At 48.3% G+C, this 26,013-nt stretch overlaps 1 protein-coding gene across 7 annotated transcripts; it reads right to left on the minus strand.

Annotated features, from left to right (window-relative positions):
* Positions 1 to 8,708: 8,708 nt before the first annotated feature.
* LOC105467040 (solute carrier family 4 member 9) lies at positions 8,709 to 26,013 on the minus strand. Of its 7 annotated transcripts, none has more exons than XM_011716322.3 (22): positions 25,712 to 26,013; positions 25,199 to 25,359; positions 24,805 to 24,918; positions 24,312 to 24,367; positions 24,001 to 24,158; positions 23,640 to 23,727; positions 23,104 to 23,258; positions 22,620 to 22,736; positions 22,274 to 22,448; positions 21,987 to 22,120; positions 21,553 to 21,815; positions 20,606 to 20,655; positions 20,154 to 20,342; positions 19,911 to 20,024; positions 18,591 to 18,752; positions 18,275 to 18,453; positions 17,205 to 17,277; positions 13,979 to 14,047; positions 13,518 to 13,691; positions 12,752 to 12,907; positions 12,283 to 12,381; positions 8,709 to 10,357 (listed from the first exon to the last, which is right to left on the minus strand). In XM_011716322.3, the coding sequence occupies exons 1-21, from the start codon at positions 26,011 to 26,013 to the stop codon at positions 12,328 to 12,330; spliced, it is 2,943 nt and encodes a 980-aa protein (XP_011714624.1). In that variant the 3' UTR covers positions 8,709 to 10,357; positions 12,283 to 12,327. The 7 variants fall into 7 exon arrangements, with proteins under 7 accessions (XP_011714624.1, XP_011714623.1, XP_011714622.1 ...); XM_011716321.3 differs by having other exon boundaries at positions 8,709 to 10,350; positions 20,597 to 20,655; XM_011716320.3 differs by having other exon boundaries at positions 20,597 to 20,655.

Raw genomic sequence — 26,013 nt, forward strand, 5'->3', positions numbered from 1 at the left:
CTTGGCAACCTTATCAAAAATTAATTGACCATAAATGTGAGGGGTTTTTCCTGGACTATCAATTCTACTTATCTGTATGTCTATCCTTATGACAGTACCACACACTGTCTTGATTATTATAGCTTTGTAGTAAGTTCTGAAATCAGAAAATGTGAGTCCTCCAACTTGGTTCTTCATTTTCAAGATTGTTTTGGTTATTCTAGGTTGGCCCCTACTATTCTTACCCCAAGTGGCAAGACTCCCTTGCCCACACTACTTTTTCCAAGGCATTAATTATGGTGACCTATAAACCCTAATCCTCATCCTCTCCAACCTCATCCTGCAATATTCTCTCTCTCACTCCACTCTAGCGAGATAGTCCTTCTTTCAGTTTCTCAAACATTCCAAAGTCTTTCCTGCCTAATGGCCTTTGAACCCCTGTTCCCTTTGCTAAGAATGTTTCCCTCCACCCTCCACTTCCTCCTTCCTTTTATCAAGACTGACTTTCTGTTGCCCAGGCTGGAGGAAGGTACAGCAGTCTAATCATGGCTCTATGCAGCCTCAAATTCCTGGGCTTGAGCAATGCTTCCATCTCACCCTCCCTCATAGCTGGGACTACAGGCATGTACCACTACACCCAGCTTATATGTATTTTTCTACTAGAATGTCTCCGTTCTAGTAGGGGAGACAGAAAAATACAGGAGAGGAAAGATCATGTCTTAATTAACACTGAATTCCTACTGCCTGGCATATAATAGTTATGTAATATGCATTTGTTTAATGGATGAATGAATGAAAGACCAGTCAATCCCTGGACAGCCCTTTAGTAGGATTCAGCATCAGGAAAAGAGGAAGGAGGCAATGAACTTGGCCCTCAAACCAGGGTTGCTTTCCTTGTACTCACCTCTCATTTTGTGCCAGTCAGCAATTCCTCCCTCCTTTCATTCAAATAATTACCCCAAACTCTCCTCCTAATGAATATCTATGTACCTTTGAGAAGTAGATACAGACACATTCCTGCCTTCCCCAATCTCTGCTCTGGATTGCCTTCAGGGAAAAAAAAGCCAAAGATGTCTCTGACAATAGTGTATATGGACAAGTACACCCTCAGATTCATTTGCAGAGATAAAAATCTAGAGTATTGGGAAGCATGAGACACCAGACAAGGGTATAGAAGAATACAGAACTAAGAAGGTAAGAATTCAGAACCTCAGGGAGAATCAGAATCTCAGGCAGAGAGCTTGGGAATTCACATCACAACCTTTGATTCTAATGCCTGCAGAAGTTTGAGAACCATTGTCCCTTAGCTACAGACTGGAGAGGAAAGGCCTGGGTTACTGATATGAAGGGATTTTCCCTGGAGCTTGGAAGGGAAGAGTTTCCAATCCCTTGGTAATCCTATATACAGCCCCAAGTCTTTCACTAAAGATCTTAAAGAATGTTATAGGCATCAATTAACCTTTCCAGCACCCTAGACTGAAAATCCAGGCTCTTGACCCTATTTTACTGAAAAAAACTCAAACCTACGGTTTAGAGCCAAGAAAGGAATATCTTGGCTCACGTGACCTGAACTGAACAAGCTAAAGAGACGACAGGTATGCATCACCACGCCTAGCTTATTTTTTATTATTTTTGTAGAGATAGAGTCTCACCATCTTATGCAGGCTGGTCTCAAACTCTTGGGTTCAAGCAGTCCTCCCACCTTAGCTTCCCAAGGTGCTGAGACTGCAGGCATGAGTCACTGCTCCTGGCTGACAGTGGTTCTTAATCTGGGGACTGTAGTGCACTTAAATTTATGTGTATATGTGTCACTCCTTGACTTTAGGCAGATGATACTTTCACTTACTCCTTGTCGCTCAAATCTCAGCTTAAAGGCAATCCCCTCAGAGAGGTCTTCCCTGAACACCCATCTTAAGTAATGTTTTCTATCATATCCTATTTTAATTTCTTCAGAGTACTTGATATTATCTGAGATTATCTTACCCTTTCTTTGCCCCTCCTTCACTATAAGGTAAACTCCATGAAATGAGAAACCTATCTGACAGCACATTGTTGATATTCAACAAGTGTTTGTTGAATGCTTAAATAAGCAAGTCTAAATGAAGATGTTTTCTTTTTTTTTTTTTTTTTTTTTTTTTTTTGGGACGGAGTCTCGCTCTGTCGCCCAGGCTGGAGTGCAGTGGCCGGATCTCAGCTCACTGCAAGCTCCGCCTCCCAGGTTTATGCCATTCTCCTGCCTCAGCCTCCCGAGTAGCTGGGACTACAGGCTCCCACCACCTCGCCCGGCTAGTTTTTTGTATTTTTTAGTAGAGATGGGGTTTCACCGTGCTAGCCAGGATGGTCTCCATCTCCTGACCTCGTGATCCGCCCGTCTCGGCCTCCCAAAGTGCTGGGATTACAGGCGTGAGCCACCGCGCCCGGCCAATGAAGATGTTTTCAACAATATGTAGATGCTGTTGAAATGAGTAAAATATACATTTATTTTTAAAGTCTAAATTTAGGCTGGGCGCAATGGCTCATGCCTGTAATCCCAGCAGTTTGAAAGGCCAACGCGGGAGGATTGCTTGAGTTCAGGAGTTCGAGACCAGCCTGGGCAATATAGCGAGACCCCATCTCTACAAATAATTTAAAAAATTAACCAGGTATGGTGGTATGCACTTGTAGTTCAGCTGCACTGTAGCCCCTCAGTCCCTGTAGTCCTGTAGCCTCTCAGCCTTGGCAGCCTGAAGCAAGAGGATTGCTAGAGCCTATGAGATCAAGGCTGTAGTGAGCTATGATTGCACCACTGCACTCCAGTCTGGGCAACAGAGCAAGACCCTGTCTCAAAAATAAATTAAATAAATAAATAAAAAGAAAAACCCTGATGTGATAGTCTAAGTATCTATTGATTGAGAGAAATACATGCCTAAAGTATCACTTGGCTGGGTGCAGTAGCTCATGCCATAATCCCAGCACTTTAGGAGGCCGAGGCAGGGGGATTGCTTGAGCCCAGGAGCTTGAGACCAGTCTGGGCAACATAGCAAGAAGTTCTCTCTTAAAAAAAAAGTCTTGGCTGGGCATGGTGGCTCACGCCTGTAATCCCAGCACTTTGGGAAGCCGAGGCGGGTGGATCACCTGAGGTCAGGAGTTGGAGACCAGCCTGGCTAACATGGTGAAACCCTGTCTCTACTAAAACTACAAAACAAATTAGATGGGCATGATGATGGGTGCCTATAGTCCCAGCTACTCGGGAGGCTGAGGCAGGATAATCACTTGAACCCCAGAGGTGGAGGCTGCAGTTAGCCGAGATCATGCCACTGCACTCCAGCCTGGGCAGCAAGAGTGAAACTCCAGTAATTTTTTTTAAAAGTATAATTTAAATTTAGACTATTTTGAGACAGGATCTATGTCACTCAGGCTGGAGTGCAGTGGTGCAATCATAGCTCACTATAGCTTCAAACTCCTGGGCTCAAGTGATCCTCCCACCTTAGAGCACCCCTTCCCCCATCCCCACCCCCGCCCCAAGTAGCTGGGACTACAGTATGTGCCACCACATCCAGCTAATTTTTTTTAGAGACAGGGTCTCACTATATTGCTCAGGCTGGTCTTGAACTCCTGAGGGCTCAAGTGATCCTCCCCACTCGGCTACCCAAAATGCTGGGATTATACACATGAGGCACTGTGTCCAGCCAGGGTTTTTCTTTATAATATTGAAAAAAGGGTTGGCACAATTTCCATTTCTGACATCGTATGGATTATAATTTCTGAACAATCTTCCCCAAAAAAACAACTAAAATGATAGGTTAAATATAATTTTTAACTTTATTTATTTATTTATTTATTTTTTTGAGACGGAGTCTCGCTCTGTCGCCCAGGCTGGAGCGCAGTGGCCGGATCTCAGCTCACTGCAAGCTCCGCCTCCCGGGTTCACGCCATTCTTCTGCCTCAGCCTCCCGAGTAGCTGGGACTACAGGCGCCCGCCACCTCGCCCGGCTAGTTTTTTGTATTTTTTTAGTAGAGACGGGGTTTCACCGTGTTAGCCAGGATGGTCTCGATCTCCCGACCTCGTGATCCGCCCGTCTCGGCCTCCCAAAGTGCTGGGATTACAGGCTTGAGCCACCACGCCCGGCCAATTTTAACTTTAAAATTCATAATGAGATGACACAGAAAGTTAGAATGACCCCAAGACAAACTAACCAAAAACAATTCTCCTTGAAACATTTTCTTAAGTCCTGGTTTTGATTCCATATCACTGGTCACTCCTCAGTCTTCTCCTTTCCTGGTTGCTCCTCTACCTCTTAACCTTTTAACAGTGAAGAGTTCTAAGGCTTGGTCCTTGGATCTCTTCTCTGATTGTACTTCCTTGGCAATCTTATATAGTCTGTGTTTTCAATATAATTTGTACTCTAATAAAATTATAAATTTTATCTCTGACTCAGATTTCCTTGTGTACTTCAGATTTGCATGTCCAGCTGCCTATTTGACATCTTTACTTGATTGTCTAAAAGGCATCATACGGCCAGGCACAGTGGCTCATGCCTGTAATCCCAACACTTTGGGAGGCTGAGACGAGTGGATCTCTTTGAGGTCAGGAGTTCGAGACCAGCCTGGCCAACATGGTGAAGCCCTGTCTCTACTAAATAAATAAATAAATAAATGGCATCATAATGCCCAAATATAAACTCAAGTCAATGGCAATTCCATTCTTCCTGTTGCTGAGACCCAAAACACTGGAGTCATCTTTAACCTCCCTTTTTCTTATATCCCAATCAAGTAAAGGGAGGAAAGTGGAAAAGAAAAAGGACAAAAATAGCTCGATCCATCTAAAATAAGGTAAGAAAAGGAGAAAAGAGGAACAGAAAAATAGGAAATAAAAAAGCAAATAAAACAAAATCAAATATATTAGTAATTACTCTAAATGTAAATTTACTAAATTTTCTAGCTAAAAGATGGATTGTCAAATTGGATTTAAAAACAAAAAACCTGGCCAGGCATGGTGGCTGGTGCCTGTAATCCCAGCACTTTTATAGGCCAAGGCAGGAGGATTGCTTGAGCCCAGGAGTTTGTGACCAACCTGGGCAACATAGTGAGACCCCATCTCTACAAAAATTTTTAAAAAGTAGTCAAGCATGGTGGCATGCACCTGTGCTCCCAGTTACTCAGGAGGCTGAGGTGGGAGGATCACTTGAGCTGAGGAGTTTGAGGCTGCAGTGAGCCATATTTGTGCTACTGCACTTCAGGCTGTGTGACAGGTGAGATCCTATCTCAAAAAAAAAAAAAAAAAAAAGACAAATTAGCTTGGCATGGTGGTGCATGCCTGTAATACCAGCTACTTGGGAGGCTGAAGCAGGAGAATCACTTGAGAATCACTTGAACCCAGGAGGCGGAGGTTACAGTGAGCTGAGATTGCGCCATTGCACTCCAGCCTGGACAACAAGAGCAAAACTTTGTCTCAAATTAATTGATTGATTAAAAAAAATCATGGGCCATTGCAGTGGTTCACACCTATAATCTCAGCACTTTGGGAGGCCAAGGCAGGAGGATCACTTGAGGTCAGGAGTTTGAGACCAGACTCAAACTGGTCTCAACATAGTGAGACCCTGTCTCTACAAAAATTAAGAAAAAATAAATAAGCAGAGTGGCCAGGCACGATAGCTTACGCCTGTAATCTCAGCACTATGGGAGGCCGAGGCGGCCGGATTACCTGAGCTCAGGAGTTTGAAACCACCCTGGGCAACATGGTGAAACCCCATCTCTACTAAAATGCAAAAAAATTAGATGGGCATGGTGGTGCGCACCTGTAATCCCAGCTACTCAGGAGGCTGAGGCGGGAGAATCGCTGGAACCCAGGAGTTGGAGATTGCAGTGAGCCAAGAATGCACCACTGCACTCCACGCCAGCTTGGGTGACAGAGTGAGACTCTGTCTCAAATAAATAAATAAATAAATAAGCAGGGCATGGAGGTGTGTGCTTGTAGTCCAAGCTACTCAGGAGGCTGAGGCAGGGGGATCTCCTCAGCTCAGGAGGTTGAGGCTGCAGTGAGCCCAAGATTGTGCCACTGTGCTCCAGCCTGGGTGACAGAGTGAGACCTTGCCTCTAAAGAAATTTTTATATAAAATAAAAATAAATACAAAAAAAAACTCAATCTGACCACATCATGATTACAAAAGATACAAGTAAAATATAAGAACACAGAAAGACTAAAATTCAAAGAATGTGAATACATAATATAGGAAAATTCTAATCACAGGAAAGCTAATTTAACTATATTTCTAGCAGACAAAATAATTTTTAAGCAGAAAGAATTACTAATCACTACAAAATAAAATCTTTACAAAATAATAAAAGGATCAATTAACCAGGAAGATATAACAATTCTAAACTAGAAAGCACTCAAAACACAGCATTTAAAAATACATAAAAACAAAAATTGACAATTCTTCAAAGAGATAGTGACAAATTCATTATCATAATAGGTTTATTAAAATACCTTCCCCAGTACTTACTAGTTCAAACAGGCCAAAGAAAGCCATGCCATATATAGAACATCTTGAACAGCACAATTGGTAGGCTGGCCTAATAGAAATAGAAAATTGGAGGGCCGGGCACGGTGGCTCACACCTATAATTCCAGCACTTTGGGAGGCCAAGGCAGGCAGATTACCTGAGGTCAGGAGTTCAAGAGCAGCCTGGCCAACACGGTGAAATCCTGTCTCTAGTAAAAATACAAAAATTAGCCAGGCATGATGGCAGGCACCTGTAATCTCAGCTACTCCAGAGGCTGAGGCAGGAGAATCGCTTGAACCCAGGAGGTGGAGGTTGCAGTGAGCCGAGATCGCTCCATTGCACTCCAGCCTGGGGGACAAGAGTGAGACTTCATCTCAAAAGAAAAGAGAAAATTGGAGAATAAGCATTATTTTCAAGTATACATGGAACATTTACAAAAATGAATAACATTCCAGGCCATAAAGTTAGCCTCATAAGTATCTAACCGATAGTTTTTTTGTTTTTGTTTTTGTTTTTTTGTTTTTTTTTTTTGTTTTTGAGACGGACTCTTGCTCTGTCCCGCAGGCTGGAGTGCAGTGGCGTGATCTCTGCTCACTGCAAGCTCTGCCTCCCGGGTTCACACCATTCTCCTGCCTCAGCCTTCCGAGTAGCTAGGACTACAGGCGCCCATCACCACGCCCAGCTAATTTTTTGTATTTTTAGTAGCCAGGATAGTCTTGATCTCCTGACCTTGTGATCTGCCTGCCTTGGCCTCTCAAAGTGCTGGGATTACAGGCGTGAGCCACCGTGCCCGGCCTCCTCATATCTAAATGAAATTAAGTTAGAAATCAGTTACAAAAAGATAAAGGAAAAAAAAGTTGGAAAATTTTTAAATGCACTTTTCAACAACTTGTGAATCAGAGGAGAAATCAGTAGAAATTAGAAAATTCTTAGAATAAATAAATGGTAATGAGAATATTATATATCAAAACCTGTAAGATACAAGTAGTACTTAGGAGGAAATTCGTAACAGTAGTGTTTACATTAGGAAACAAATAAGGCTGAAAATAAGGAAATAAGAAATTAGAAAAACAGGCCGGGCGCGGTGGCTCACGCCTGTAATCCCAGCACTTTGGGAGGCCGAGATGGGCGGAGCACGAGGTCAGGAGATCAAGACCATTCTGGCTAACAAGGTGAAACCCCGTCTCTACTAAAAATACAAAAAAAAAAAAAAAAACATAGCCGGGCGTAGTGGCGGGCGCCTGTAGTCCCAGCTACTTGGGAGGCTGAGGGAGGAGAATGGCGTGAACCCGGGAGGCGAAGCTTGCAGTGAGCCGAGATCGTGCCACTGCACTCCAGCCTGGGCGACTGAGCAAGACTCCATCTCAAAAAAAAAAAAAAAAGAGAGATTAGAAAAACAGCAATAAACATAAAGAAAACAGAAAGAAGAAAATAAAGAGCAGAAATTAATGAAGTAGAGAAACATTCAGTAGAGAATATCAACAAAGCCAAAAGTTAGTTATTTAAAAAGACTAATAAAATAGCCTTGCCGGGCGCAGTGGCTCACGCCTGTAATCCCAGCACTTTGGGAGGCCGAGGCGGGTGGATCATGAGGTCAGGAGTTCAAGACCAGCCTGGCCAACATAGTGAAACCCTGTCTCTACTAAAAAATACAAAAATTAGCCAAGCGTGTTGGTGGGCGCCTGTAGTCCCAGCTACTTGGGAGGCTGAGGGAGGAGAATGGTGTGAACCCGGGAGACAGAGCTTGCAGTGAGCCGTGATAGCATCACTGCACTCCAGCCTGAGCGACAGAGTGAGACTCCGTCTCAAAAATAAATAAATAAATAAATAAATAAATAAATAATAAATAATAAAAATTTTAAAAATAAAATAGCCTAACTTGCAAGAGTAACCAAGAATCAAAAACAGAGAGAAATAAGAAAACCATAACTAAATATGCTACAGATATTTTTTTTTTTTTTTTTTTTTTTTGAGACGGAGTCTCGCTCTGTCACCCAGGCTGGAGTGCAGTGGCGCGATCTCGGCTCACTGCAAGCTCCGCCTCCCGGGTTCACGCCATTCTCCTGCCTCAGCCTCCCGAGTAGCTGGGACTACAGGCGCCCACAACCGCGCCCGGCTAATTTTTTGTATTTTTAGTAGAGACGGGGTTTCACCGTGGTCTCGATCTCCTGACCTTGTGATCCGCCCGCCTCGGCCTCCCAAAGTGCTGGGATTACAGGCGTGAGCCACCGCGCCCGGCAATATGCTACAGATATTAAGCAGGTAAGAGTTATAATAACTTTATGTCAATAAATATGAAAAATTAGATAAAATCAATAGATTCCCAGAAAAATACAATTCACCAAAGATGGCTGAAGAAGAAATAAAGAGCCTGAAAATTTAAAAATTTGAATCAACTTAAACTTTCCACAAAGCAACCTCTAGGCCCCAATGGCTTCACCAGTGAATTCTTTGAGTCAATAGAAAACTGGATAATTGAATTGTGGTAGAGTTATACACTGGAGTGCTACCTAGCAATGAAAACAAACTACAGCTACATGCATCAACATGATTTTTGTTTGTTTGTTTGTTTGTTTTTGAGACAGTCTTGTTCTGTTGCCCAGGCTAGAGTGTGCAGTGGCGTGATCTTGGCTCACTGCAACCTCTGTCTCCCGGTTCAAGCTATTCTCCTGCCTCAGCCTCCCAAGTAGCTGGGATCACAGACATGTGCCACCATGCCAGGCTAATTTTTATATTTTTAGTAGAGACGAGGTTTTGCCATGTTGGCCAGGCTGGTCTGAAACTCCTGACCTCAAGTGATCCACCCACCTCGGCCTCCCAAAGTGCTGGGATTACAGGTGTGAGCCACCATGCCCAGCCCAAGATTTTTTTTTTTCTTGCTTTTTTTTTTGAGATAGAGTCTCACTATGTTGCCCAGGCTGGAATGCAGTGGTGCAATCTTGGCTCACTGCAACCTATGCCTCCCCGGTTCAAGTGACTCTTCTGCCTCAGCTTCCTCAGTAGCTGAGATTACAGGTGCGCGCCACCACACCTAGTTAATTTTTGTATTTTTAGTAGAGATGGGGTGTTACTGTGTTGGTCAGGCTGGTCTTGAACTCCTGATCTCGTGATCCAGGAGTGAGCCACTGCGCCCGGCTTTTCTTGTTTCTTTTTTTTTTCTTTTTTTTTTTTTTTAATTTGAGACAGGTTCTTGCTCTGTTCCCAAGTCTGGAGTGCAGTGGCATGATCATGGCTCACTGCAGCCTCGACCTCCTGGGCTCAAGTGATCCTCCAGGCTCAAGTGATCGATCCTCCTGCCTCAACCTCCTGAGTAGCTGGGACCACAGGCATGCACCACCACACCTAGCTAATTTTTTTTGTTTTGTGTGTGTGTGGAAACAAGGTTTCACTCTGTTGTTCAAGCTGCTCTGGAACTCCTGGGCTCAAGCAATCCTCCCACCTCAGCCTCCCAAAGTGCTAGGACTACAGGCATGTGCCACCACACCCAGCCAAAAATTATTTTTATATGTGTAAAAAGCTATTTCAAACTGACAAATATTTATTCTGGAAAGACTGGTTTTTTTCTTTTTGCAAGCTGAAAAGAGTTCCCTGATGGCCCTTAGATTCTGTAAAAGAGAATCTGGGAGGACAGAAAGTTCAAAATGTGAAGCACTTCGTGGCTCAGGACCTTTTAATGAGTAGAGAGTGAATGGGGCCTGATCCGTCCCTCTGGCTCACCAGCCTTTCCTAAATGCACAGCAAACATGCTTGCTTCCTGCCACTCTCCACCCTCAGGTCAGGAGGTAACTGAGGTATTGGCAGCTGCCCTTCAGTCCTTCCCCAAGCCGACTGTGCATCTGGAAGTTAAGCCAAAGGCCAAAAGTGTCCTGACTTCCTGAATAAGCACCTGTGAACTAAGAGAAGACATGGTGAGGCCAAAGCAAGTGCTCAGGGGACATACTACTGCAAAGAACAGAGCAAAAAGAATGATAAGAGATAAGGAGCGCCCAGGAGATCTTGTTCAGGGCCAGCCAGTGAATTCCCCTTTCTCTCTCCAGTCCCCCAAATTTCCCATTGCAAGTGTCAGAGGCTCTTAGGTGCTTCTTTTTGTTTGAGATGGAGTTTCGCTCATGTTGCCCAGGCCTGAGTGCAATGGTGCAATCTCGGCTCACTGCAACCTCCGCCTCCCGGGTTCAGGCAATCCTCGTCTCCAGTAGCTGAGATTACAGGTGTCCGCCACCACGCCCGCCTAATTTTTGTATTTTTAGTAGAGACAGGGTTTCACCATGTTGGCCAGGCTGATCTCGAACTCCTGACCTCAACTGATTCATCTGCCTCGGCCTCCCAAAGTGCCAGAATTACAGGCGTGAGCCACCGCACCCAGCCTGGCTCTTAGGCTCTTGGGCTTGGAGAAGCATGAAGATGAGGGTGTTCTATGGCCCAAAAGAGAGATTTTTGATTTTTTTTTTTTTTTTTTTTTTTTTTTTTTTTTTTTTTTTTTTTTTGAGACGGAGTCTCACTCTGTCGCCCAGGCTGGAGTGCAGTGGCACAATCTTGGCTCACTGCAACCTCTGAAACTCCACCTCCCGGGTTCAAGTGATTCTCCTGCCTCAGCCTCTTACAGGCATGCACCACCACACCCAGCTAATTTTAGTATTTTTAGTAAAGACGGAGTTTCACTATGTTGGCCAGGCTGGTCTCAAACTCCTGAACTCAGGTGATCTACCCACCTCTGCCTCCCAAAGTGCTGGGATTACAGGCGTGAACCACTGTACCCGGCCCCAAAAGAGAGTTCAGCTTTTTAAGGGCAACCAGTTCCAGGCTTTTGTACATGCTGTGGCCTTGCTTAGAATATTTTCCTTCCATCTAGTCCTGGCTTGCTCCTTTAAAACGTTTTTTTTTAGAGACAGGATCTCACTATGTTGCCCAGGCTGGAGTACAGTGGCTATTCACAGTCGTGATTATTGCACACTACAGCTTAAAGTCCTGGACTCTTGACTCAGCCTCCCTAGTAGCTGGGACTACAATTGTGTGCTGCTGTGCCCAGCTGCCTGGCTATCTTCTATTCATTATTTGGATTTCAAATTATGGACCATTTCCTCGTAGAAATGGAACACCCACCACCCAACCACCACCACCCCACCTTCACCAACTCTCACCAACTCTCACCACTCCACCTTACTGTTCTCTAAGAAGAGGTTAGAAGCCCTGCTCCCATGCCATGCCCTGTTCTTCCCTTATCAGCACTATCCCACTCTAACAGTTGTCTGTTTATTTGTCTACTTTCCCACTGGGATTTAAGTTTCCTGAGGTCAGGGACCATGACTGTCTTACTATCTCTACCACCAAGATACTACATGACAGGTACTCAGAAAATGCTTGATATATGGATGAATAAAATAAAGGAATGGCAGAGAGGACAAGTGATAGAGATTTCCTCCACAAGTCTAGAGTGTGGTTCTCAGCAGCCTAAGAGAGGAGCCTTCCAAGCAAGGGAAAGGAACACTAGGCTTTCTCCTCCCTTCCTCTCCTTCCCACTCCTTCCCATTCTTTTGCCAGGGCACCGCCTCTCACAACATCCATCTCCACTTCTCATTTGGTGTGAGTTTGAGCTCTCTCTACTGACCAAACTTCAGAACCACAGGGAGCCAAGCCTAGGCACCCTTGCCAGTTATTCTTCGCTAGGAAGAGACCCTTCTATACCCCAGCACCCCCAGTCTAGATTCCTAAGGGACTGGAGTAAGGAGAAAACAGGGCTGGTCAACACACTGGAGAGTTCCAAGTTCTAAGCCCACACCTCCCATCCTCAACATCAGGAGCACTTCCCTCACATCCTCACCTCATGCTGTTTCCTGGGGTCTCCACTCCCAGACTCCTACTCCAGCTAATTCACAGAAATGTTGATTTCTGGAGCCTTTGGCTGATACATCAGCTCTGACTGTGGAAGACAGATCCCAAGATGGATTGAGAATAGATAGAAAGACAGATAGTGAGAGACAACATAGAGGAAGGGACCCACTGACCGGATATAAACCCACAGTGAGACAAAACAAAGATCAGAGTTGAGAAAGACAGCCCACTTGAGCTGAAGCCTCAGCCCTTTCCACCCACATCAAGGGCCCCTGTCCTGTGAAGAAAGATTTCCTTCACCCCTTCGGTCTGCCTATGTGTCCATACACAGCTAAGGGAAGTGACTGTTGATCAGATCTGCAGGCTTAATGGAGATATTATTTAGGGACAGCTCCTGGACAAGAACGCTCTCCCAAACCCCGACACATTCTCCTGAGAGGACCCAGCCTGGAGCTCACATCTTCACTGTCACTTCCACTGAACGAGTGTTCTGGCTCCAGCCCCTTCTCAGGGATGCTTCTCTCCTCCTCTGGCATCAGCTCATCCAGCCAGAGGAGTTCCTGTGGTGAGAAGACCCTCTCCAGGGCCTTTCGGACCCCCACAAGGCCCAACAACTGCAGGAACAGAAACATGGCCCAGGCCTGTCAGCAACATCAGTAGGAACATTAATAATAACACTTCTTGAGCACTTCCTATGTGCTAGGCATTGTATATCAGTTTCACTGAATGCTAGCACATTCCTATGAGGTAGAATAATTATTCCCATCGTACAGAGAAGGAAACTGAGACCCCGAGTGATTAGTTACTTCCCAGAGGTCACACATCTGGGATATAGTAAGCAGATTGGTTCTACTGCGAAGCCTATGACTCTTAACTTCCTCAATAAGAACAAGGCCAGAAGCCACCTATGTTATCACCTCACTGAGTAATAAAAGTGTCACCATTTCCTCTACCAAGACCTTAGATTTCTTCTGGGTTTTATGTTCTTACCTGTGGCTGATCACTCCAAAGAGGTTGGGAAAAGAGGTGAATCAGGTATCCCAGGACTAGCCCATACATAGGTATCACTCTGCCATCTTTTTCTTTGTCTTAGGATTCCCAACCAGGGAGAACCACAGCGAGTGAGAGGGGAGATTCTTCCTCTCGTGGAGGCCTTGGCCACCCTTCCAGGCTCAGAGTCTCCCAAGACCCTCCAGGACACAGCCCAACCCTGCCTCAGGTTACCATGAGGGGGAAGATGATGGCTGCAGGGGTAGACTTGATTATCCAAAGTAGCCCCAGACAGACAAGCTGGATGGCTGTGAAGAGATGGACCCTGGTCAGAGGCACATGCCTCAAGAGTAGCAGGTCTGGCTGGTGTTTTGCTGGCATCAACAACAGCTTCACTCTCTTAGTGAACTAGGGGAACGAGAGGAAGAGAAAAGCAGGGCACTCAGGTAGCCTGACAGGAGGGTGTTACTGATAGCTATCGTAGCCCAGCACTGGGAGCAGGCGGGAAGCATGGCAGCTGAGTCCCTGAGCCCAGGAGAGACAGAAAAAAGAGAGTAAGAGGGGAATTCTCAAGTGTAGACAGGAGATGCCAGCAGAAAAGAAAAAAGGAATGGGGTTGCTAGGTAATTTTGTTCTTTTTTGTTTCTCTTTTTATTCTTTTTTTTTCTTTTGTTAGGTGACTTTAATGGGCTCACCTGAATGCTGCTAAGTGCTGCCACCCCCATATACAGGAAGATGCCATAGAGCACAGGCATTGGGATGAACTGGTAGAAAGAAGCAGAGAGTTAGCAAAGCTTACCTCTGCCGACCTCCCAGATGCCCCAGGATGCCTAGATGTCCTAGATCCCTCTAGCATCTAGCATCTAGGTCTGCCCAGGCCTTGCCTTTCCTTTCACACTTTTCTTTTTTTTTTTTTTTTTGAGACGGAGTCTCCCTCTGTCGCCCAGGCTGGAGTGCAGTGGCCGGATCTCAGCTCACTGCAAGCTCCGCCTCCTGGGTTTACGCCATTCTCCTGCCTCAGCCTCCCGAGTGGCTGGGACTATAGGCGCCCACCACCTCGCCCAGCTAGTTTTTTGTATTTTTTAGTAGAGACGGGGTTTCACCGTATTAGCCAGGATGGTCTCGATCTCCTGACCTTGTGATCCACCCATCTCGGCCTCCCAAAGTGCTGGGATTACAGGCTTGAGCCACCGCGCCCGGCCCCTTTCACACTTTTCATGCCTGATCTGATTGAATCCTCAAATCAATCAGATGAAGTAAATGTTATTATTGCCTCATTTTACAGATTGGGAAATTGAATTTCAGAGGAACTAAGTAACTTTGTCCATTACTTGACCTACCACTCCAATCTTATCTATCACATTTCCCTCTGTTCTTTATGCACCCACTATACTAACTGCTTTTCCTTCCCTCAACATGCCCAAGTTTGTGCCTACCCCTTGCAAAGCCTTTTACTTTGCTGTTCCCTCCACCTAAAATGCTCTTCCTCCAGACTTTCTCATGACCAGTTTATTCTTATTACTCATGCCTCATCTCATGACACCCTGAAAGGTCTTCATTGACTTTTTAACTTCAGGCCCAATCTAAAGTAGCCCCTGGCACTCTTAATCATCTTATCTTCTTCTATTTTTCATAGAAGTTATCACTATCTAAAGTTATCCTATTTTCTTGTTTTAATTTTTTTTCTTTCTTTTTTTTTTTTTTTTTTTTTTTTGAGATGGAGTTTTGCTCTTTCACCCAGACTGAAGTGAAGTGGCTTGATCTCAGCTCACTGCAACCTCTACCCACCAGGCTCAAGTGAATCTCATACCTCAGCCTCCCATGTAGCTGGGATTATAGGCACCTGCCACCACGCCCGGTTAACTTTTATATTTTTAGTAGAGACAGGGTTTTGCCATGTTGGCCAGGCTAGTCTCGAACTCCTGACCTCAGGTGATCCACCCGCCTCGGCCTCCCAAAGTGCTGGGATTATAGGCGTGAGCCACCATGCCTGGCCTCCTGTTTTAACTTTTAAAAATCTTTCTCTGGCCGGGTGCGGTGGCTCACGCCTGTAATCCCAGTACCTTGGGAGGCCGAGGTGGGCGGATCACGAGGTCAGGAGATCAAAACCATCCTGGCGAACACGGTGAAACCCCATCTCTACTAAAAATACAAAAAAATTAGCCGGGTGTGGTGGTGGGCGCCTGTAGTCCCAGCTTCTAGGGAGGCTGAGGCAGGAGAATGGCATGAACCTGGGAGGCGGCGGAGCTTGCAGTGAGCCGAGATCGTGCCACTGCACTCCAGCCTGGGCGATAGAGCGAGACTCCGTCTCAAAAAAAAAAAAAAAAAAAAAAAAAAACCTTTCTCCTTTCACCAGATTGCAAGGTTGGAAAAATGATTTCTTTTGACTACCATTATATCCCCAGTACCTAGAACAGTGCTTGGTATATGGGTTTTTGTTTGTTTTTTGTTTCGGGTTTTCTGTTTTTTGGGTTTTTTTGTTTGTTTGTTTTCTTTTGTTTTTTGAGACAAGATCTCACTCTGCCCAGGCTGGAGTACAGTGTCACAAACCTGGCTCATTGCAGTCTAGACCTCCTGGGCTCAGTGATGCTCCCACCTTAGCCTCCCAAGTAGCTGGGACTACAGGTGCACACCACCACGCCCAGCTAACTTTTGTGTTTTTTGTAGAGATGGGATTTCGCCATGTTGCACAGGCTGGTCTCAAACTCCTGAGCTCAAGCAATCCGCCCACCTCGGCCTCCCAAAGTACTGGGATTACAGGTGTGAGCCACCACACCCAGCCTAGCATATGGTTTATGCTCTGTAAATGTCTGTGAATGAGAGTCACCCAGTTAGTAAGTGGCTGATCCAGTCCATCTGGCTCTTTCCGTACTCTACTCTCACCCAGCTTCCATGACCTTTCCCTTCCCTAACCTCTTGTCATCCTGCCAGTGACTCTTGTCTGACATTCTCCACACCCTCCTTGACTGCTTTGCTGTCTTGGCTTGTTAAGCCTTTCTGCTATTACTTGTTACTTAATTTTTGCTCGTGTGTGTGTTGCTGGTAGGGGCTTAGTTCCATATTTCTTTTAAATATTCCCCCGACCCCTACTTCTCCCACGTGCCTAGCAGTCTCGCATATGGCAAATATTCTATATACCTCTGGTGAAGGAGAAGTGAAGGCTTTTTGCCTCAGAGTTTTTCTGGGGTCCCTTTTTTTTTTTTTTTTTTTTTTGAGACAGTCTTGCTCTTGTCATCCAGTGATCACCACTCACTGCACTCTCAAATGCCTGGGCTCAAGTGATCCTTCCACCTCAGGCACACACCACCATGCCCAGCTACCTTTTTTATTTTTTGTAGAGACAGGGTCTCCTTATGTTGCCCAAGTAGGTGTCAAACTTCTGCACTCAAGTGATCCTCCCACCTCAGCCTCCCAAAGTGCTGGAATTACAGGCATGAGCCACCACACCTGGCCTGATCATACTCTTAGTCTGATCTTACTCTTAGTCTTACCTGATCATACTCTTAGTCTCAGGTTTGTTGATCTTTGTATGATCTTACCTGATCATACTCTTAGTCTCAGGTTTGTTGGGAGGCTACAGCAAGGGTAGCACTTAGACCCTAGGGGATGGTGGTGGCACACCCACACCTTGCTCCACTGGGTAAAAAGCCCATTGGATAAGAGTTTGGGTTCTCAGACAGATCTGAAAAACTGGCTCTTTTGATGGGCTCTTGCAAGTTACTTTGCCTCTTTAACCTTCGGCTGCCTCATTTGTAAGGTACATATTCCTTTCAGGGTTAATGTGAGGATTAAATGAGACCATGTATGGAGAATACTTAACAGAGCACCTGGCACACTGTAAGTGTTCAACTAGTGTCAGTTCTTGCTGTGCTCCTATTATTACTGCACTGACCCTGATCCTGGCTTGTATAACAAAGGTACCTTGAGCACAGGTGCCAGGAAGATGGAGGCTCCTGTGAGGATGAACACCACCAGGCCTGTCAGCCTCTGCTCCCTGTGGGGAGAGGGAAGAGTTAGGTGAGGTCTGGGAGAGTCCCTGGGGTACCCAGACTGGAGATCCTGGCTGAACACCAGTACAGACCCTAGCAGCAAGAGGAAACTAGAGGAATACCCCAGTAGGTCACCTGGAGGGATGAGCCCTTAGCTTGATGTGAAAAATTGGTGGAGAGGAAGGGGCAGAGCACTTCAAGGTAAGAGTCCCAGACCTCTCCATCAATTCAAGTTCACAGTTGCTCTTCATTTTTATTTTGATGGAAAATTAGCAATGTTTACACTGCCATAAAGACTTACATTTCAGGCCGGGCACGGTGGCTCAAGCCTGTAATCCCAGCACTTTGGGAGGCTGAGACGGGCGGATCACGAGTTCAGGAGATCAAGACCATCCTGGCTAACACGGTGAAACCCCGTCTCTACTAAAATACAAAAAAAATTAGCCGGGCGAGGTGGCGGGCGCCTGTAGTCCCAGCTACTCGGGAGGCTGAGGCAGGAGAATGGCGTGAACCCGGGAGGCGGGGCTTGCAGTGAGCTGAGATCCGGCCACTGCACACCAGCCTGGGCAACAGAGCCAGACTCCGTCTCAAAAAAAAAAAAAAGACTTACATTTCCCAATTTATAAAGTTGATTTCATATACTTTAGATACTTAGACTGTGTTTCCAACGGTTCCAAAATTGTTTTTATGATGGATTCCTTTGTAACTTCTACATTGAGTGAGGATTATTAGGTGGCACCTGACCCTCCACTTCAGCCCTGGCTGCCTCTACCTTTGCATTGATGATGCTCCTCTTGAGGGCCCTCCCAGTCCCCATGGCTGAGAGAAGAGAGGGGAAGATCTGACTTACCCATCTCAGAGCCCAGAACTCACTCATTGTGCCACTGCAGTGCTTGTAGGACACCAGTTTAGAATTAAAGCTGCCCAAATAACTCTGCCATGTTCCCCATTGCCCTACCTTGCAGCCCACCTCTTACTCCGCTTCCTAAATACTGCCCTTACCTGATACCCAGGAAGTTGGGGAGCTCCCCAGGGGCACAGGCTCTGCTCTCTCTCCGAAGACTGTCCATGTGAGCCAGGGAGATGACAGTGGCTGAGACATACCAAGGCAGTCCAAGCACTGATGTGAGTAGCATCAGCACAGCCACACAGAAGAGGTCCAGGTGGAAGCCAGCTCCCTTCTGCAGGTAGTGGTGGGGGTAATGAGGATGAAGCTAGCCCAGGCCCTGGCCTTCTGTCCTCTGAGGTAGGATGGGGGAGCGTAGACTACCCTGGAGCTTCTGTCCCTTGGTCTAGGGCCTTGCCCAGCAGTCCTTACCTGCAGTCTGTATTCCACGCGGTTGAGGATGACCGCTGTGATCTGTTGGTCCATGAAGATGAGGATAGACAGCAGCAGGGCAGGCAGGGCAGCTGCCACACTCCACCACCACGGGTTGGTTCCAAAAGGTGACACCAGCCAGCCACGCCCAGGGAGTGTGGGCTGGGGGAGGGCATTTCATGGACAGGTTGGAGAGGGTCTCCCAAGAGCATCTCACCTGCACACCTCAACCTTGGCATTCTTCCACAACCTGCTCCCACCCCAAGACACTAGATGCTAGTGGGGTGTGTGTGCACAGCTGGTTCAAAGCATCCCAGTGCCTTAAAAGACAGCAGATGGAAGGAGACCAGCCCTGAGGTCAGGCTGGAACCAGGGGCTCTGGACTTTGGTTCAGGGTCCCTCCCTCCCTGGAAGAGAAGGAGGTGGCAGATGTGGCCTGCACACACTTCTTGATGTACAGAGCCCTGCTCCCTAGAGATCCCTCTTCCCCTATCCTGGGTGGGGCAACTCAGGCTCAGACCTGCCTTGATCTGAGGCAGGGACAGAGCTGGGTGTGTCTGCGTCAGCTCTGATTACAAGCATATGTGTAGGGGAGGGGGCCCCAGTTGCTGCCCCAGTTGGAGTCCTCCCTGCTCTCCTGTCTTGGAGGAATTCGGAGAGGAGGTCTCCAAATGCACAGGCAAAGTCTAGAAATCAGTGCTAAGCCTTGTCTACACACTGTCATGCCCTGGAAAGGGAGTTCCAGCTTTCCTGGATCAGAGTAGGCAATAAGGGGTGCAAAGAAGAGAGTGAGGAGTAGTGGGGTGGGCAGGGCCATGCCAAGGGTGGGGCAATCCCATAACAATAATAGCTAACATTTATTGAGGACTTGGTATGTGCCAGGCATGTGGTAAGTGCTTTCCATTGTGATCTTCTGTAAACTCAAAACAATCTACGGAATAGGAACTATTGTCATTTTATTATTTCCATTTTATAGATGAAGAAATTGAGGCTTAGAAATGTGCATTAACTTGCCTGATGCATAGCTGGGAAGTGGAAGAACTGGAACTCAAACCCAGGGCTGGCTGATCAGAACCCATTCTCTTAACCCATACCCTATAATAATAGCTACCGTGTATTCTCTGTACTCACGTGTCTGCTGCAGTACTTCACTGAATCCTCACGACAACCCTGTGAGGCCGTTATTATTACTATCTCTAGTTTATGAGTGAAGAAAGAAGCTTAGAGAAGAGAAGTGTGGGAATTATGCATTTTCCTTTCCCATGGTCTGCTGGCCCTGCTTTCCCCTATGGCCCCCCAACCCTATTCCCTGGCTCTCACCTTGAACTCTCTGGGCACCATGAGCTTTGGTGTGGCTAGGCCCAGGAAAGCATCAAGGCCACAGCCCAGCAGGATGGCCAGGACTGAGGAGAAGTCGCTGAGCCCTTTGCGCACCTGGCACACAGTGGACACTCAGTCAGGTCCAGACCTGCCATCCCTCTTTTTCCATACCACTTCCCACTTACAGATAGGACCCAAAGCTTAGAGTCAGGCCTCTCCCACAAAAAGAAAGGTGACACTCACCACAGAGGGGAAGAAGCGGCTGGTCTTTACACACTTGAGGGCCATAGCAAAGAAGAAAGAAGTAAGGAAGAGGAGAAGGGAGAAGAAGGCAATGTCTGGGACTGTATGACAGCCAGGGCCACGAGGCTGGCCTCCCTGCTGGGTACACTCAGGTGGCGGCAGCAAGGATGCATTGATCAGGCCTAGGTCCTGTACACAGGAGGGTCGAGGTGGGGTTACAGGCAATGGAGTAAATGTACTGCTCTCCCAGACCCACTTCAAAGGAGGAGGGACCCACAGAGATACCAAAGGCCCAGGATGGGAAGTTCCCAGCTGTAGGAAATGGCTAAGCCACACTCACCTATGAAGGTTTCCTTAACCTATGGGTAGGAAGAGCTAGGAACCACCGACTGCCTTGGTCTCCACCCTTTCCTTCCTAGAACCTCCCAGGAGCAGTCCCTCACCATGCTTACGATGTCATCTCTGTCTTTTGGCCTTGTCCTTATCCATTGAGAGTCATTTCCTGGGAAGCAGAGAATAATTCAGATGTATGTTCCCTCCCCTGGGAGCCTTCTCCAGCCCCATAAAATTCTAATCTGATGGGTCCAGCTGAACCAGAGTTCTTAATTGTGACTCATCTGTCTGCTGACTCTATCACTACCAAGTGTGTACTGCTCAGGACATTGTCTCATGCCCTCATCCTCTCAAATTCTCTACCCATCTGCATCCCATGTACCAAGCACTGGACCTGGCCACAGCAAATGCTCGGCAAATGTTGACAGAATAAAGAAGTATACAAATCTGTGTGTTTCCACCAGGGCTACAACTGGTCTTGTTCATGCCTAGCACTGATAGAAGAACATGTAGAGAGGCCATTTCTTTCCAGTCCTGGTGTTGCCTTCCATGTGGAGGGATATATGCAAGTGTAATACTCTAAGCCTCTCTCCACCTGGCCGGCCACTCTCACCCAGAAGAGCAGTGATATATTTGATTGGTGATTTCAGGAAATGAAGCTGGGCATACCTGGCCCTGCCCCCTTCTCTCCCCTCACTCGAGTATAAGCTGCCTGTTTGATGTATGTGTTTAGCTCTGCTTCCCTGGGGCAAGATAGTCTCAAACCAGTGCTTCCATGACTGGTGGGTAAGTCTATTCAATTTTGGCTTCATTATTAGGAAGCCCATTCACCCATAGATATAACCCATGTTCCTCTATCAGTGTTGTTAGAAAGGAAGACGATATTGGGCCTTCTGTTGTCTTACTTCTCAATTGATTCAGAACCAGAGTGGAAATAGTACTGCCAGTTATTGGGTAAGTATGCAGCATTTTGCTGAACTTAACCAGGGGGGATAGTAAGGGTGCAACCCCTCCCCTTCCCTACATCCTTCTTCACCTGACCAAGGTCTCTGTTTCCCTTACCCACCTCCTGGGCCTGGGTATTGGCAGAGGCACCCGTAGGTAGAGGACCCAGGCTTCTGGATAGGATAGGTATGGGTCAAGTTCAGCATTTTGCCCACAGCATCGTAGATGAAGATGAGGCTGATGAGGGCACAGAAACCTTCCTCAGTGAAGCGGGTGAAGTAGCGCACCAGAACACTGGCCTCTGTGGCCACCAGCACCAGGCAAAAGGTAGCCACCCAGATGCCCACCCATAGGCGGAAGGGCAGGTAGTCCAGGCTGTAATCTCTGTGGGGATGAGAGACAGGAAGGCTTAGCAGGGCTGTCTGCTTCCCACTAAACCCAGGTCAGGTATCCCTCAACCCAAACAGATAGCTCCCACCCTCTCCTATTCACCCAGCCAGGAGCAGACTGACCATGGCACTAGTGAGGATCTGGTGATGGGGGTAGCTCTCCTACCTGCTGAAAGAGAAGAGCAGGCGCTCAAAGACCAGCACCGGCCCAGTGCTGCTCAGGATGGTGAGGGGCTGGCCTGCCATCAGGCAGAAGGCAGCTCCTGCCACTGCTGTGCCCAGGAAACTTTCCAGCACTCCCTGAAAGCCAACAGGGGCTCAGCAGAGGACCCTGAAGTCCTCAGGACAGGAGCCCAAGCTTTGGGAGAGCCTCCTTAACTTACCCATAGTCCCAGGGGAAGGGAAGGACTAGGAGACACCAAGGCTTGTGCCTGCCCCCTGGGCCCTACCCACCTGGGCACCATCAGTGGCATCTCCCAGCAGACCCCCGAAAGTGATGGCGTTAGTGACAGTGGCCAGGTAAATGTAGAGTACCGCCGAGAAGCATTGGAGATGCAGCGCGTCCAAGAAATCGCTGGGGTACCATGGGGCCTTCCTGCGCACGTCCTGGATAAGGCCCCCAAACAGCCTCCCGCCCGAGGGTCGTCAGTGATCCAGGTTTTCACACTCCACACCCACATCCCCGCTACTTTCCCTGTGGCCGGGTGAGCCCCTCCCACAGTGAGCACACACCTCAGTTTCCCTGTGACTCCTCCACTCCCCAGGTCACCTACCCTTGCTTCCTCCCAGCTCGCCTCACCTGCCAGTCCGCTGCAACTCCTGGCTGGGTGCGTGCAGCCCATGGCGGTGCCTGTCCTCAGCCGAGGTCAGGCGCGGGCCGGAGGGACCTCTGATCTCCCGCTGTTGCGAGGGAAGCCTGAGGAGGAGGGGAACCCGAGGTTGGCTAAGGATCTCCAACCGGTCCGGACTCGGCCCAGAGCTGGTGGCGCCCTGCCCCCTGGCGGCTGCTCTTGTCTCTGCTGGCGAGGGGACCATGGCGACACAGGGGCCTCAAGAAGGTCCAGGTCATATTGCGACCTGTAGAAAGCCAGGCTGGGGCAGGGAAGGTTTTGTTCAGGTCTCTTAGCGAGAGAAGTCCAGCAGAACTCCGAGTTAGGTCTGCCTGACTCCAAATCCAAAGATAGGTCCCTATCTCTTTCCTGGGACCTCACCCCCCGTCAACAATGGAATCAGACCCAGGGCCTATGGGCAGGAATCTGTATGGGATGATAGCTCCCAGGTACCTTTTGTGCTGAGATGGCAGACATTTGGGCGGGGGAATCCGGGCTGTTGGGTCCCACCGACCCGGGGGAAGCACTGTCACCTCCTCTAGGAACGCATCCAGGGCTGCCAGAAGGTCATGAAGGTTGCTGGCCCGACGAACTGACCACTGGAATTGCTGAGGATGGGGACACAGAATGGGTGGTAAGTGCAAATCTGGTCTCTTACATGCATTTTCATAGTGTCAAAACTAGACACAAGTCACAGAGGCAGACAAGTCATTCACACATTCCTTTATGCATGCATTAATTCATTCATTCAGTGGGTATCTATTGAATGCCTATAGTGTGCCAGCACTCAGCCAGTAATGGGGCTGCACTAGGAGACAAGGAAACTTCAGTCTCATTGCTCACTCTGCCTCATTGCTGTACTTAGGCACACATACCGAGTCCACATACTCACACAAACCCATGCATGCATGCATGTGTGCACATACACACAGGCATGTGCGCGTGAGTGCGTGCGCGCGTGCGCACACACACACACCTGCTTAGCTTACCGGGTCACTGAGGAGGACAGCTGCTGCCCGTCCCATCTCATGGTAGCCCTTTCCCAGCATAGGGGGGCCCAGGAGAAGGCAGAAAAACCTGAGGAAGGAACCAGGCCCCAGAGATTCACAGGCTGCTTTCCCACAGGGCAGCCCTGGCCTCTGATGCTCAGCTCTGACCTATCAGCTCCCATAAACACACTCATTTGCACACCTACCATGCAGTTCTGACCCCTACTCTCTCCCCAGACCCCTGAGCACCATCCTCCCCACAGCCTTAGAGAATCAGACTGAGACCCTCCTTCCCCTCCCCAGTAAAGACCCTTCTGGGCTCTGGGATCCCAGACTCCCACTCACTCCCAAGTAGCCTTACCTGCTTGGGAGGGACACCTCAGTAAGGGACCCCAGTACCACAGGATCCCGCAGTCGAACAAAGGCTCCCAGTGGCTGTGCCAGGAAGCCCAGCTCCCCTGCCAGCACAGTCCCTGCCTCGGCTCCTGGAGGCAGCTTCTGTCTCAGGGGGTTCTGATACTGAATGGGGGTTCAAGGAGACACAGAGTATGAAAGGTTATTTGGGGAGGATAAGATCTCAACTGATGAGAAATCCAGTGGAGAGTAGACTTTTGTTAATTTCTAACCCCTCTCCCAGCCACTGGAAAGGGACCCCAAGGAAGGGCCACAAACCTGTTCCCTCAGGGAGGCTTCCTCCTTGTCAGAAGCCTTTCTTGGATGAGTAGAGCCTACAAAACAGGATTATGCAGTGATTAAGACCACAGGCTTTGGGGTGGATCCACCAGGATTCCCTAATTACTTTTGCCACTGACAAGCTGTAAGAATTAGAGTACACCCTTCTCCACTCTGAGCCTCAGTTTTTTCATCACTAAAATGGGGATAATTGTGGTACTATTTACAGGGTGGTTGTGAAGATCAAATGAAATACTGCGTGTAAAGCTCTTGGCATAGTGCCTGCCAAGTACATCTCTTCACAGAGCTCTCTTACGATTCTAGCCCCCTGAATCTTCTCCCCACAACATTACCACAAGTTTCCTCTTGATCATGAGTCCTGGCTTGGAGCCTGAACTAAGCCTGGGCTACTTCTAGCCCTGGAAGGTGCAGGGGAGATCTGAGACCCTGCCACACCAGGGTCTTGGTCCTGGGCCCAGGGAGGGGCTCTCACCCCAGCAGGGCCTGGTGCCTGTGGTCTGGTTGTAATGCTGGGGTCTCTGCAGCAGCAAGGCCTGCAGCTGCCCTCTCAGCTCTGGGCTCAGCGACTCCACCCTGGTCACCTGCTCTGGAGAACGGATTGGGGGTTATCTCCTTCCTGAGAGTTCCCTGCCCCACACTCTTCCCCTTCTCCCTCTGCCCAGACCCCTTTCCCTTCTGGGAGTCTCAGAATGCCAGGGCCAATGAACTTGCTCCTCCACCCTGCTTTTCCATGTCCACCTGTGACAAGGGTAGGCAATCCTAGGAGGGGTAGAGGTGGGCTCTGGAAGATTCCAAGACTTTGGAGGGGAAATCCTGGGGAAAAGGCATGGCTACCCAGGCCCTTCCTGCAAAGGCTCCCAGCCTACCCACAAGCTCCAGGAGGCTCTGAGCTGGGCAGTCCAGCAGTACAAGGCCCTCGGCCAGCAGGCTGCGGAGCTTCTGGAGGCTGGGCAGTGCCAGGGTGGGCACATGAGGGGCACTCCACCGGCCTGCAGCCACCTCCAACTTCTCCTCAAACAGTACCCACCTGTGATGAAGGTGGGTAGAGGTAGACAGTGTTATTGGGGGCATTTCTCCCATGTCCAGGAGCAGAGATGCAGAGGAGCTAGGGAAGGCAAGGCAATGAGGGTGTCCTGGGCCCAGTGGTGTGAAGTGTTCCCCCCACCCCTGGCAGTCACCCTTCATCTTGGGTCTTGGGGATCTCAAAACTAGACTGCAGAAGAGGCTGGGCATCATGGAAGGTAAGACCCTGAAATAAGGGAACACAGCTGGGAAAATCCTAATTTGGGGCAGCCCCACAAGAAGCACTGGGGGGCATATAGGAGGCTCCAGCTGGGGAAGGGGAAGGATCCCACAGAACTGGCCTGCATCCAACTTACCTGCCTGTCTCTCTCCACTCCAGTGCCTGGGGCCAGCCCAGCAGCTCATTCAGCTGAATGAAGAGCAGAGGGTCTTTGCGTACTCCCAGTTCCTTGCTCTCTGTGTCTGAGGGGCCATCAGGGCTGGGGCCGGTGCCAGGGCCAGGGTTGCTGTCCAGCTCCCCTGAAGGAATATTTCTAGGAGCACTGGAGGCTTCAAACTCCTCCTGGCCTGGCAGCTTCATTTCCATGAGGCTTGCACAGAATCTCGGAACCAGTACCGTCTGAGGTTCTGAAGCCAGGGGCCCTCTGACTGGCTGCAT

The sequence above is a fragment of the Macaca nemestrina genome, chromosome 6 (assembly GCF_043159975.1).
Source record: "Macaca nemestrina isolate mMacNem1 chromosome 6, mMacNem.hap1, whole genome shotgun sequence".
Taxonomy (NCBI): Eukaryota; Metazoa; Chordata; class Mammalia; order Primates; family Cercopithecidae; genus Macaca; species Macaca nemestrina.